The 14,186-nt window shown below is 37.7% G+C and overlaps 1 protein-coding gene across 1 annotated transcript in view; it reads left to right on the plus strand.

The window, feature by feature from the left end:
* psmd1 (proteasome 26S subunit, non-ATPase 1) overlaps positions 1-14,186 on the plus strand; it is a 104,066-nt gene that overhangs the window by 67,502 nt on the left and 22,378 nt on the right. Inside the window, exons 17-19 of the mRNA XM_060834717.1 lie at positions 1,476-1,590; positions 7,577-7,693; positions 13,540-13,642. Of these exons, the coding sequence (XP_060690700.1) occupies positions 1,476-1,590; positions 7,577-7,693; positions 13,540-13,642 (335 nt within the window). The remainder of the gene's footprint in view (positions 1-1,475; positions 1,591-7,576; positions 7,694-13,539; positions 13,643-14,186) is intronic.

A 14,186-nucleotide genomic window follows, 5' to 3' on the forward strand; every position in this document is an offset into this window, starting at 1 on the left:
ACTGCTTTCATTTCACTCTTGGGCTGCACTATATCTTTCTTCTCTAGCCACTAATACTGCACATTGCCTCTCCCCTAAATTTGATTCTTGCTTTTATAGTTCCATTCTGGAAAACGTTTGACCTTTAGCATTGATATGCAGAGGTTAAGTTTTTAAGGATTTACATTAGTTTCTCTAAAATGCTTTTGTGCCGCAACTGTATAGTGCAGACGTTTTAACTCTCTGCTAAAGATACTGATTGTTCTGTCTTACTCTCTCTCTCATATGCGCTTAATGTTACTGTAACTTTTCAAGTCTGAAGTCCTGTTCTTCTTTTGTATTGCTGTTGGATTTTTTTCACCTCTTATGGTTGAATTCAGAAAAATAAATGAGCATATTTACCAGAGGAACAGAGCCAGAATGCTGAAAAGGTAGCATCAAGAGTAACTGTAGTAGAAAATTATATTTCCTTTTCCGGAATTTTCTTTTCTATAACCTTCCTAAAGAAATTCATAATCTATATTCATGTCCCATCCAAAAGATAGAATTATCTTTCTTAAATACCAAAATCATTTTTGTTGCATTGCTTGTGATTTTAACCCTTCTATTCATAAACATTTGAAAGCTTCAATGAAATTTTCTCAACTTGCAAGAAAATGGTTAAATTGCAACCAAAGGCAATTCTGATATTTTGTAAATTTCTACGACAAGAATTCTTGCGTAATTAATTTGTAATTTTCCTCTTTTACTCGGTTTATTACATTAAACATTCCCATTGAGCAGGAAAATGTATTGAAATTCATCTCTAAGATCTTTGCGCTATATGGTGTATTCTTGGTTCAATGTCTGTTCCTACCTAGCTGTGTGTGCATTTTCAAGTGCCATGACTTTTAATAAATGGAATTCCTACACTAACCAACTATATAAAAAGTTGCATTTTAGCTACTTGTGTGAATATAAGTTTGCAGTCAGCAAATTATGGTACATGTAGTAAATACTGAACTGTGGAGGTTGTACATGGTGTAATCAAATTTTGTTTGAAAACAATTAGATCATGGATTTAACTCTGATTTAACATTTTCTATCTTCCTATCTGTAATATTGAAAGTCCATTGTATACTGATTGCAGATTCCGTTCAGTTATCTGGATATCCTGTAATATTTAGCAATGCAAGTTAGCATAAAGAAAACAGTAGACAGTGATTCAGTCTGAAGTGCCATCATTTCTCCAATTGTCTCTTCTTTTTAAATAAAGAATGGTTTTAACATGTGTATAAAGCTTAATTTTTTTAATTTGGGGCTGATTGTGCTTTCTTATAATATTAATTGCTGTGCATCAATGCTTTCATGGCAAGTTGTATGAAGTGCTCATTGAAGCCACCAAGCAGTGCTATTTATAATTCGAATTTGTTGTTGCTTTAAATTCTAATGTCTGGTATCTGAAAATTTAAAATTCAAAGCATTCTGAAACAATTTCTGTTTTTTCTGTTTCATAGAACTCCAGAGCAGTGTCCAAGTGTGGTGTCTTTGCTTTCTGAAAGTTATAACCCTCATGTTCGATATGGTGCTGCCCTTGCTCTGGGAATATGCTGTGCTGGAACTGGCAATAAGGTGAGATCTGATTAACTATCAAGTTATTTTAGCTTTGTAAAATTGAAAAAAAAATTTAATCATTGAATAACTTACCTGAATATACCAAATCATAATGTTAATGATCAAAGCACTATAAAGTGAAATTTAATGCTTGGCAGTATTTCAAAATGAAACACAACTTCTCTATGCATATAAAACAGCAAAATGCTCCAGCAACTTTGTTGGAAGCTCTGACCTGCCAAATGTTATGGAAAGTAATTAAGGAAATTTTTTTCTATTGGACGAAGCAAGAAAGATACTGATCTTTCATAAGAGGATTTATATATTCTGCCAGAATATTATTTTGGAAACAGATTGAAAATAATATATAAAATGCAGTATAAAAGATGTTTATTATTTGCTTTGTAAGTAGATTAAACTGTGTAATTGAGATATGGTGTTTTGGCATTGATGAACCTTTACAGTGTGATGGTTGGCATGAACCGTGATGAGCAAATATGAAAGATTGCCACAGTAGTTTGAATTAAAGGCAAGAGTTTCTCAAGCTCAAAATTATATGCACCTTGTTCAATATGGCATTTTCATGCTTCTGCTGCAAACAGAGCTTTATGAAATGAAGAACCCCAAGTTGAAATATGCACACAACGTTTTAATTTTCACTGAATGTTTGCTTACTGTCAATATGAGTGTTTAGCTGGGTGCTAAAGAAAGGAAATGATTAAAAATTACATCTTGAAGACTAAGATTTGTGACCCTAGCACAAGGAAAAGCCCAGAATATATAATGAAAATGAGCATTCATGGTAAGCAAGTAATGAATTGACTTTTATGTTCACAGGTAAGTTACTTGCTTGCTGCCAGAAGGGTAAAAATGAGATGAAAATCTAAGTTATTTTAACAGGAAATTAATTATGGAGCAGAGAAAAATAATGTGAAATGTAGAAAAGTGTGCGCTGCTTGTGGTCCGTTTGACATCTGTTAAATTCTAGGTTTGCAAAGAAAATTTAAATATTTTTGAGTTGTAATGGACGAGTAGACTATTGGATGTCATCTTGAAAAACAAACTTTTCAGTGATGGCGCGTGACTAATTAACAAAGATTGTGTAATTTTGAAAAGAAAACAAATAAACATGATTTTATAGCTAGATTTGCGAAGGATTCTGCTTGTTCTCATGGCGTTTTCTAAAGTTAACTCGATGAAGACTAAAACATAAATTGGACACAGTATGAATTTCATTGGAGTAACAATTTCATAGACATTCGCCTGATCACATTAGATATCATAATTTCAAGCCCTGAATGATGGTGTGAACAGCTATTTCCATGATTTCTGCTGCAGCAGTAGTTGCTACTTAGAAAGAACCCTGTTGGAATTTCAGGATATTTCACTGGATACGGTGATTTGCTAGCTGTTTGCAAGTAAAACAATCCCCAATTCATTTAGAAATTCCAAAAATGAGTATGGTTTCAACTTGTAATTTCCACTGATTTTAATCTACATTTGGCTTTAATCTTCATTTAAACATAGTTCTAAGGTGTCAATTGTGCAGTGTGCTATTTAGTCATCAATATAAATTTTTATGAAGAAAATTGGATTACAGTAGTGACTTAATAATAATTAGTAGCATTCATGATATTTTTATTGCAACAAATACCTTCAATCCTATGCTGGCTCCCTCAAGTCATACCAACCAATCGTGCCCCTCATCATTCCATCCAATTCCCCATCTCACCTCTTCTTTCTCACGTTTCTCTTTCCTTACTGGCTCCCTCCCCTCCTGTGCTTTGTTCTTGGGCTTTCTTCAATCTTTATTCTCGACACCAACCAACACTTAACACTGGAAACTGTGTACGTATTCCACGCTCCTGATCTCTGCACATCTTGCATGTGCCAGGCTGTTTCCTTTCTATTGACCATTCAGAACAGTGCACACAGAAAAAGTCAATGTTATGATTGTTATAAGGTAGCTTTCAAGAATAGTTATGCATTCAAAAAGTCCTATTGAAGTAGCTATTCCATAAACCAATATACAGAATAAAAGATGTTTACAGTTTAAACTCTGGGCATCATTTTTAAATACGCTGATCTTGCTTAATTGCTTGCCATTAAATGTGGGCCGGCCTTATATTTAAAAGAAATATTTAAAATCACTAAATAGCCTTTTGAATGTACAGTATTTTGGTGCATGGATAAATTTAAATGATAAATGTTGTGGTTCTGTTCACCGAGCTGGGAATTTGTGTTGCAGACGTTTCGTCCCCTGTCTAGGTGACATCCTCAGTGCTTGGAGGCCTCCTGTGAAGCGCTTCTGTGATCTTTCCTCCGGCATTTGTAGTGGTTTGAACCTGTCGCTTCCGGTTGTCAGTTCCAGCTGTCCGTTGCAGTGGCCGGTATATTGGGTCCAAATCGATGTGTTTATTGATTTGAATCTGTGGATGAGTGCCATGCCTCTAGGAATTCCCTGGCTGTTCTCTGTTTGGCTTGTCCTATAACAGTAGTGTGAATTCATGTTGCTTGTCATCTGTGTGGGTGGCTACTAAGGATAGCTGGTCGTGTCGTTTTGTGGCTAGTTGGTGTTCATGGATGCAGATCGTTAGCTGTCTTCCTGTTTGTCCTATGTAGTGTTTTGTGCAGTCCTTGCATGGGATTTTGTACACTACATTGGTTTTGCTCATGCTGGGAATCGGGTCCTTTGTCCTGGTGAGTTGTTGTCTGAGAGTGGCTGTTGGTTTGTGTGCTGTTATGAGTCCTAGTGGTCGCAGTAGTCTGGCTGTCAGTTCGGAAATGTTCTTGTATGGTAACGTGGCTAGTCCTTTGGGTTGTGGTATGTCCTCGTTCCGTTGTCTTTCCCTTAGGTATCTGTTGATGAAATTGCAGGGGTATCCGTTTTTGGCGAATACATTGTGTAGGTGTTGTTCTTCCTCTTTTTGCAGTTCTGGTGTACTGCAGTGTGTTGTGGCCCTTTTGAACAGTGTCTTGATGCAACTTCTTTTGTGTGTGTTGGGGTGGTTGCTTTCATAGTTCAGGACTTGGTCTGTGTGAGTGGCTTTCCTGTATACCATTGTGGTGAATTCTCCATTCGGTGTTCTCTGTACCATCACATCTAGGAATGGGAGTTGGTTGTCCTTTTCCTCCTCTCTCGTGAATCGGATTCCTGTGAGTGTGGCATTGATGATCCGGTGTGTGTTCTCTATTTCTGTGTTTTTAATGAATACAAAAGTGTCATCCACATATCTGACCCAGAGTTTGGGTTGAATTTGCGGTAAGACTGTTTGTTCTAACCTTTGCATTACCGCTTCTGCTATGAGTCCAGGGATGGGTGAGCCCATGTGTATGCCGTTGATTTGTTCATATATTTGGTTGTTGAATGTGAAGTGTGTTGTGAGGCACAGGTCCAGTAGTTTAAGTATGCCGTCTTTGTTGATAGATTCAACATCCTGTTGTCTGTTCTGTATGTCCAGTAGGTTGGCTATTGTTTCTCTGGCTAGGGTTTTGTCGATAGAGATGAACAGTGCCATTACATCGAATGAGACCATAGTTTCTTCCTTGTCTATGTGTATATTTCTGATGATGTCCAAGAATTCCTGTGTTGACTGTATAGAGTGCCTGGATCTGCTGATCAGGTGCTTCAGTTTCTGCTGTAGTTCTTTAGCCAGTTTGTGTGATGGTGTCCCTGGTAGTGATACTATGGGTCTGAGTGGGATGTCTGGTTTGTGCACTTTAGGTAGTCCATAGAATCTGGGGGTGTTGTTGCTTTCAGGTTTCATTCTTTGTAGGTCAAACCTGGTTATCTGTCTGTTTTTTTGTAGGTTCCTCAGTGTGTTGTGTTCCTCAGTAAGACAAAGTATCGTACCTCTGATAACAAGGAAAAGACAAACCCATAACCTCAACACCAAGGAGAGGGAAGCACTGAAATCACTAAGAAATGATAAGAACATAATCATACTACCAGCAGACAAAGGCAGCATGACGGTCATCCTAGACAAAGCAGGCTACATCCAAAAAGAACAATAACTACTTGCAGATTCCAAAACCTAGCAAAAGAAGGAGTTTGACCCCACCCCACAGCTCACCAATAGGATAAACAACACACTGAGGAACCTACAAAAAAACAGACAGATAACCAGGTTTGACCTACAAAGAATGAAACCTGAAAGCAACAACACCCCCAGATTCTATGGACTACCTAAAGTGCACAAACCAGACATCCCACTCAGACCCATAGTATCACTACCAGGGACACCATCAGACAAATGAATTCAACAGGGACAACACGACTATTATAGGACAAGCCAAACAGAACAGCCAGGGAATTCCTAGAGGCATGGCACTCATCCACAGATTCAATCAATAAGCACATCGATCTGGACCCAATATACCGGCCACTGCAACGGACAGCTGAAACTGACAACCGGAAGCGACAGATTCAAACCACTATAAATGCCAGAGGAAAGATCACAGAAGCGCTTCACAGGAGGCACCCAAGCACTGAGGATGTCACCTAGACAGGGGACGAAACGTCTGCAACACAAATTCCCAGCTCGGTGAACAGAACCACAACAACGAGCACCCGAGCTACAAATCTTCTCACAAACTTTAAATGATAAATCATGATTAATTCATATTATAATCATCTATATCATAAATCTGTCCATCTTAAGAATCAGAAATACCTTAATATGGATTTCTGAGCATATCATTCTATTCTAACAAAGCACGTGACAAACCTTTTTAAGATTTAGTTAAATCTTTAAAACTATTTTCATGTCCAAAGAACAAAACACAGTAGGAAACCTGATATATGTTTGAAGATAAAATGCTACAATCCAATGACAATTTGAGTTGTGAAACATAGAAAGTTATCTAAAAGTATTTATTAATACCTTAGTGAAGTGAACTCACCATTAAAACATCTTCCATATTTTACTCTAAATAGCTCTCGTACGTAACAAAATTTCATGTGTAATCTCTGTAGAAAGATCTTCAGTCTTATGGAAATATTAGGAAAGCTGGAATTGTTTTCCTTCAAGCAAAGAATGTACTAAGGGCATTAAGAGATGTTTTCAAATTTAAATGTGTACGCATAACAAATTTTTAGAACTGGGGTGACTTTATGGTAAATTTAGTGGATGATGAGTCAGAAGTTAAAATGGTTGCTGGAGTAATTTTGGCAAAATTGTAATTGGCTAATGTTGTAATTGCCCCTACTTTGGTGCTTTTTAGGAAAAGCGTTTTCTTTGAAATTAGTTGGAATTTATTTTTAGTAGATTTCTCATTTTAACAACATAAAAATGGATGTATACAATCAACATTTTTATTGCACTACTACTAATCGAGTCACTCAAAAAGTTTATTTTTCATATGTATATCCTTGAAGCGCCATGCATTCATTTAATTCCCAATATGCTATACCCAATACATTTAGATGAGACACATTTCTGCCTGATAATTTATCTTTGTCAGAACACAACAGAAAAAGAATGTAATGTAAAATAGAACCTGCTCCCTTCAGCTTGATAACATTGAGTATTTTGTTTGAAATGCTAAGAGCCCCATGCTGCCAACAAGTCTTACTCTGCATTCGTGGTAGCTGTAATATGTGACTTACAGCTTAACAAATTAGCTCAAATCAATGGTAGATAAATCTAGATTTAGTTCTGAGTTAGTTAGCATGAGTGTCTAGTACTGAGCTGGAAAATTATTACCAATTATAAAATTCTCAACCTCCGACCTGCCCTTGAAGCTACAATATTTATATAGCCTGTCAGTTTTGTTTCCAGTCAGTGGTAATCTCCAAGATGATGATGATGAGGCAATTTAGCAATAGTAATGCCATTGAACGGAAAGGGCAGATGGGTGATTCGCTTGTATTGAAGATGGTCATTGTCTGGCACTTGAGGGATGAGAATATAACCTGACCAAACTTGAGTTTTGAAGCCTTCAGCCTAGCATATAGTTTCCTGCCACACCACCTGTTCAAATGACTGTTTCAATTGCTTTACAGGATGCCATAAACCTTTTGGAGCCAATGACTAATGATCCAGTGAACTATGTGCGCCAGGGTGCCCTGATTGCTTCGGCCCTTCTGCTAATCCAGCAAACAGAGATCACGTGTCCAAAGGTAAGGCTGAATATATGCACTGGGTCCATTCAAATAATAAATGTTCAGGTTGCATAAATAATTGGCCAACACAGAATCCATTCACTGTTTATTGCAGATGAACTGCAAGGAGAATTAAATTTGATGTGAATCAGAAGTTGAATTACACAACCCAGTTATTCTTCACCTATTTCAATTTCAAATCCAAATGAATTATTCCAGATCATTCAAACTATTATGAACACTTAATTCTGTACAGAAAGCATATTTAGTCCATGCTTATTATCGCCTGACCCTGTTTAACTGTTGCTTTATTTTGGAAGTTTCCTTGTCAGCGGCAACCGTTTGTCTTGTTATTATAACTTAAAAGTGTGTTTGTTAATTCATGTTCTTGCATTTTTCATGTTTAAAGTTAGGCAGCATGGTGGGTCAGTGATTTGTACTGCTGTTTCCCAGCACCAGGGACTCCAGGTTCAATTCCAGGCTTGGGTAACTGTCTCTCTGGAGTTTACACATTCTCCCTATTTCTACATGGGTCTCCTCCACGCTACTTCCCACAGTCCAAAGATGGGCAGGTTAGGTGGATTGGCCATGCTAAAGTCATGGGAAATGTAGGGTTTCAGGGATATGGTAGGGGGGGTGGGTCTAGATGGGATGCTCTCTGGAGGATCAGTGTGGACTTGATGGGCCAAATAGCCTGCTTCTACACTGTAGGGATTCTGTGAAGTTAAAGCTTTGAAATTTAAAGGTTTTGTCTTTGTATGTCATTTTCAGTTCTGTCTTTGAATTTATTTTCATGATTAGATCAGCTGCACGATTTGTATTTGCTTTTATCATGCTACTCAGTTTGTATTGTCATATTGGTTATGCCATTATTAATTCTTCTGACCAAGTTTGTATAAAATGGCAACCTGTCCAGCAACCTGTGCTTGAAAAACATGCAGTTTTGTAACAATTTTCAGATCTGTGAGGACTCCCCAAGGTTTCTCAATTTGTATATTAATTTTGATGTTTAGTCATCATTTATATACGTAAGAGTGATAGCTAACTTGCTCTTGACACTGCAAAAAGATAAAAAGAGATAAAGAATAGCTCATATTTAGTGCTATTGGTTGAGGGGTAAACTCCCCAGCTGCACTTTAAATAATGCCATGAGGGCTTGTCTGTTCATCTTTGCTGGCAAACTGACCTTCTGTTCGACATCTTAACTGAAAAATGATGCTATCTGCTATGCAGCTATTTTACAAAGTTCCCGTAGTTCTGTAATAAGTTATCATCTTGGATGACATGCTCAAATCCAAAATAAAGCTTGAATCCACAAACTATTGACTGAGATTGATACCACTTGAGGCAAGTAATTACTTATAGAATAAAAGTTTATTTCTGTCACCGCTCCATTTTTCCCCAAAAGTGTGCACTTTCTAGATCGAGCAACAAAGCCGTACCATGATTACTAGTGTGTTATCATTGGTACTGTCACAGTGACTGAGATAAATTGATGCCTTATATCTTGAGAGCTTCATACAATCTGAGTTATAAATTTTGCCTTAGGTAAGAAGACAAGAGAAGATTACTTTTAATTATCATCTTTGCTATTCGCTGTTAATTGGCATAAATATGCTAACAGAAAATATCTGACTGCACAAGTTGTTTGAAGCAAATAACTATTAGTCTGAAATAGTTAAAGAAGTCAGCTTTAAGGATGGGGGAAAGAAATGTAAATGTTTAAGTAACATCTTTCTCAACCTCAGAACATGTTGAAGCACTTAACAACGACAAAGTACTTTTGAAGTGTTGTCATTTGTAATATAGGAAAAAAAGTAGCTAATTTCACAGAATTCTATCTCAAACAGCAATGTGAGAATATTCAAATAATCTTGGGAGTTTTAGTTTAGGAATAAATATTAGCCAGATACTGCAGAGAACAACCCTGCGACTCAGAAAGAAAATCAAAGTAGACTATTTCTACTGGAAGTTCAAGTATCTCATCTGAAAGACGTCAATGCAGCATTCCCTCAGTACTAGATTTTGTTCCATTGAGCCAAGGAAGACACTTAGCAAAGTCATGAATCATGTTCTTTGAGACCTACTTATGCGTTTCATTATGTCAGGTGTTTACAGTCTCAAAAGCTTATGTTGAGTTTTTTTTGGGATTCTTCCAAATTTAATAACTTAAAATTTCCAGGCCATTATTTGTTGCAAGCAGTGGAACATGGAAAACTTATGACCCAGAAGAAGGCCAATCAGCTCATGTGTGTGTCAGTTGACCTATTCATTCTTATCCCACCTTCCACCTCTTGGTTCATAGCCCTGTAGGCTCTTTTTTCATAGAATGTGGGCATCACTAGCTAGGCCAGCTTTTATTACCCATCCCGAATTCCCCAAGTGAAGATGCTAATCAAGCAGGCTAGTTTATCTAATACGAGCTTCTAGAATGTTGTTGAAGCATCACTCATCCAAGCTAATGGAGGATATTCTTTCTCAGGTCTGAATTGTGACTCGTGGATGGCAAGAACACTTTGGGGGTTTGTGAATTAAGTAACTCCCCATAAAATTCTCAACCTCCAACCTGCACTTGAAGCTACAATATTTATATGGCCTGTCAGTTTTGTTTCCAGTCAGTGGTAATCTCCAAGATGATGATGGTGAGGCAATTTAGCAATAGTAATGCCACTGAATGGAAAGGACAGATGGGTGATTCTCTTGTGTTGAAGATGGTCATTGTCTGGCACTTGAGGGATGAGAATATAACCTGGCCACTAATCAGCCCAAACCTGAATATTGCACGTAGACACAGACTGCTACAGTGTCTGAGCAGAGTTGCAACTTGCGCTGCATATAGTGCAATCATACTGAGCATCCCCACTTTCCACTTTAGATGGAAGTGAAACAGCTGAAGACGGTTGCAACATTTCCCTAAGAAACTCCTCCAGACAGAAATAAAAATGAACCTTCTGCAGTGATGTCATGGTAGTGAGATGGTTGACCTCCAACAATCACAACCTTTATGTTAAGTGTGACTGCAGACAGCAGATGGTTTTCTCACAGAGCAGCATAGTGGCACAGTGGTTAACTCTACTGCCTCACAGCGCCAGGAACCCAGATTCGATTCCAGCCTTGGGTGAGTGTATGGAGTTTACACATTCTCCCTGTGTTGTATGGCTTTTTGGCTGCTCAGGTTCCCACCACAGACCAAGATGTGTAGATTAGGTGTATTGTTTATAATTAATGTGGGTTTACGGGGATAGTGTGGGATGCTGTTCGAAAGGTTAGTGCAGACTTGGCGGGCTGAATTGCCTCTATCTGAACTATAGGGATTCTATGGTTCCCATTGACTTCAGTTTGTTCATTGTTGAGTTTTTCACTCTCAAGTGCATATCCTACAGCACACTCTAGGTGACAGAAACTCTGAAGGTTTCTCTAACCTTCTTGCAATTACATTAAGCCTTTGTGCCCTAGTTTTAACCTCCCTGTTACCGGAAATGTCTTCTGGAACTCAGCTGCCTAAAGGAATGGTTGAGTCAAAAACTCTCCATAACGTTAAAGTAGTACTTAGATAGTCACTTGCTTCGATGGCTAGGGGCCAAGAGTTCTCAAATGGAATTTGTATTGTCAGATCTTTGCAAATAGGATGGGCTGAATGGCTTTGTTCTGTATTGTAAATGTCTATAAATACTATGGATATCATGATGCCAAGATGTAAGTCAAGATTAATTATAAACTTGGAAATGGTGACAACAAAATTCAGATAGTCTTAAATTATGGTGAAGTAGGGACTTCAAAAAGCATATTGAAATGAATGATCAGTTGAATGTTTTTCTCATGTTTTCTTAAAATAACAAATCCATTTCCAATTTTTGACTAAAAATAGGTAATTAGGAATTAGTAAGAAGAGCCTGCTCAATGAACATCCTATCTTCTACAGACATACATACAAGTACAAAAGACAGCTAGTTCATTCCTCTTGGTCTCCAATCAATGGGATCAAGGATCTCTCCATGATAGCACCCCCATCATCATTATCTTCAGCTAATTCAATTTGCTCCATATGGTGTCATCAAATAGCTTAGTGGACAGGACAAAATAAAGATATTAAGCCAAGACAGCACCTCAACCATAGTGCTGTAGACATCGTTCATTTGTTACACCCTTAAATAATATACTCCATTGTAGTTACAGTACTGACATTTACCCAACAATGTGGAAAACTGCTTAATTATATCTTGTACACAAAAACAGAACAAATCTAAGCTGGATGATTGCTGTTCTATGAGCTTATTCTCAATCATCAGATAAATGAAAGTAAGAGTTGTCAGCATTGATATCAAGTTATTCTTATTGGCTAGTCCCAGTAATTTGCATTTGTTCAGTTTGAGATTTGCCAGGACTATTTGACTTCGGGTTTTATTGCAATCTTTATTACAGTGAATCAAACATAGAGGTGAAGCAAATCCTTAAAGAAGCACGTGGGTGATTGTGGTACCAAGCATCCTAGTCAAACTAATATAAGTGGGATAAAAACAGAATCCTAGAAATATACGGCAAGTCAGACAATATCTGTGGAGGTCATCAACCTCAAACATTCACACTGTCTTTCTCCACAGCTGGCATGTTGAATGTTGAGAGGGTTTTCAGTTTTTATTTGAGATTTTCAGGAAATGAATTATTTTAGTTTTGTTCAAATAATTTAGGAGGAAAGTTGTCCAGTGACTGAAGTCATACACACAAAGTAAGATGTTTATGGCTGGTTGAAAGCCAGTTATCCTGGCCCTGTACATTCCTGATAAGTTTTGATTAGATTAGATTCCCTACAGTATGAAACAGGCCCTTCGGCCCAACAAGTCCACACTGACCCTCCGAAGAGTAACCCACCCAGACTCATTTCCCTCTGACTAATGCACCTAGTACTATGGGCAATTTAACATCACCAATTCACCTGACTTGCACATCTTTGGACTGTGGGAGGAAACTGGAGCACCTGGAAAAAACCCACGCAGACACAGGGAGAATGTGCAAACTCCACACAGGCGGTCACCCGAGGCTGGAATTGAACCTGGGACCGTAGTGCTGTGAGGCAGCAGTGCTAAACACTGAGCCACTGTGCTGCCCCAACAAGTTTCTAGGTCCAACTTCTTTTTTTGCTATTTCATGCATGATTTTCCTGCATGGGGTAAGAAATGGAGCTTTTATTTTGTTTGTGCAATGTTCAGTCCCAATTCTAATTCCTCAAATAATGAAGCAAACCAATCTTAGATGCATCAAGTTGTGCATAAAGCCAAGGTATAGATTACAATATGATTTGGAGCAACTATCTACATCTCAGAGAGAGTCACTATTGAAACTCAACTGAACCAGCTACACATATGTTGCACGTATTAAAGCCAGTCAAAAAACTTGATTTCAATATGATCATGACCTATGGTCGCTGAGTGACAATTTTCACACTGCATCGGGAAGGCACATTCCATTCTAGCGTCAAACAGTTTGTGGTTCTGATTTATTACTGGATTACCAACATCTCAGTGCCTCACTGTCTGATTTCCCAAAGTCGGTCCAACATCTACACGTCAGCAGTGCAAAGAAATGTTCTCCAATCAACTATATGATGTACTCATTGGCTCAGTGCCATACAGAACAAAATGTTGTTTGCTTGATCAGCTCTTAAATTTGTGAAGTATGCATAATTTCAACAAGACTTTTCAGGGAATTTCATGGTTGTTTTTTCTGTGTTTCATGTATCCCTCCATATCTGGGGTATTTGTATTTCAAAAAGTGGTAGGGTTGTGCATATTTCTAACATTTGAACTGAAATGTTTTGATTTTATATAAATTCCTCTTTGACCTATTGTCCTGTGTCTCCTTACCAGGTGTCTCAGTTTCGACAGCTATACGCAAAGGTTATCAATGACAAGCACGATGATGTCATGGCCAAGTTTGGTGCTATACTAGCTCAGGGCATACTTGATGCAGGTAACACTTGAGTAATACAATCATTTAATACCAAACAGAAAGCTGGTTTAGAGAACTTGTCAGTATCTCATTTGAACTTTTTTTGGAAGTACCTCTTGAGTGTTTTTGTTTGGCAATAGATTCCAGTGCTTTTTAAGCTAGTAACTTAAAGAATTTTTTAACCAACTAGCAATTTGCCAAATTGAATTAGCATTGCACTGATTTACAGCTGCCTGAACTGTCTTAATCTAGCTTTTCCTTCAGAGTTCATACGCTTGATTATGGGCTATTTGTCAAAAGTAAATAGGAACCATATGCTACTAATATTTGTACATAAAAAGCAAGAACCTTAAAATTTTAACAATGCAAAACAAAAATGAAACTGGTAGTAGCATTCTGCAGGCGCATGTGTGACAAGATAGAAGTTAACTTTTTGCATGAAGTCCTTGGTCATATTTTCATAATTCACACTCCCCATTTTTTCTATTCACATCTGAATGCTGCCCATCAGTGCTTATATATTTGACCAGATGTCAGCTGTGGTTCAGTCGTAGAGCACACTCTT

The sequence above is a fragment of the Hemiscyllium ocellatum genome, chromosome 13, assembly GCF_020745735.1.
Source record: "Hemiscyllium ocellatum isolate sHemOce1 chromosome 13, sHemOce1.pat.X.cur, whole genome shotgun sequence".
NCBI classification, from domain to species: Eukaryota; Metazoa; Chordata; class Chondrichthyes; order Orectolobiformes; family Hemiscylliidae; genus Hemiscyllium; species Hemiscyllium ocellatum.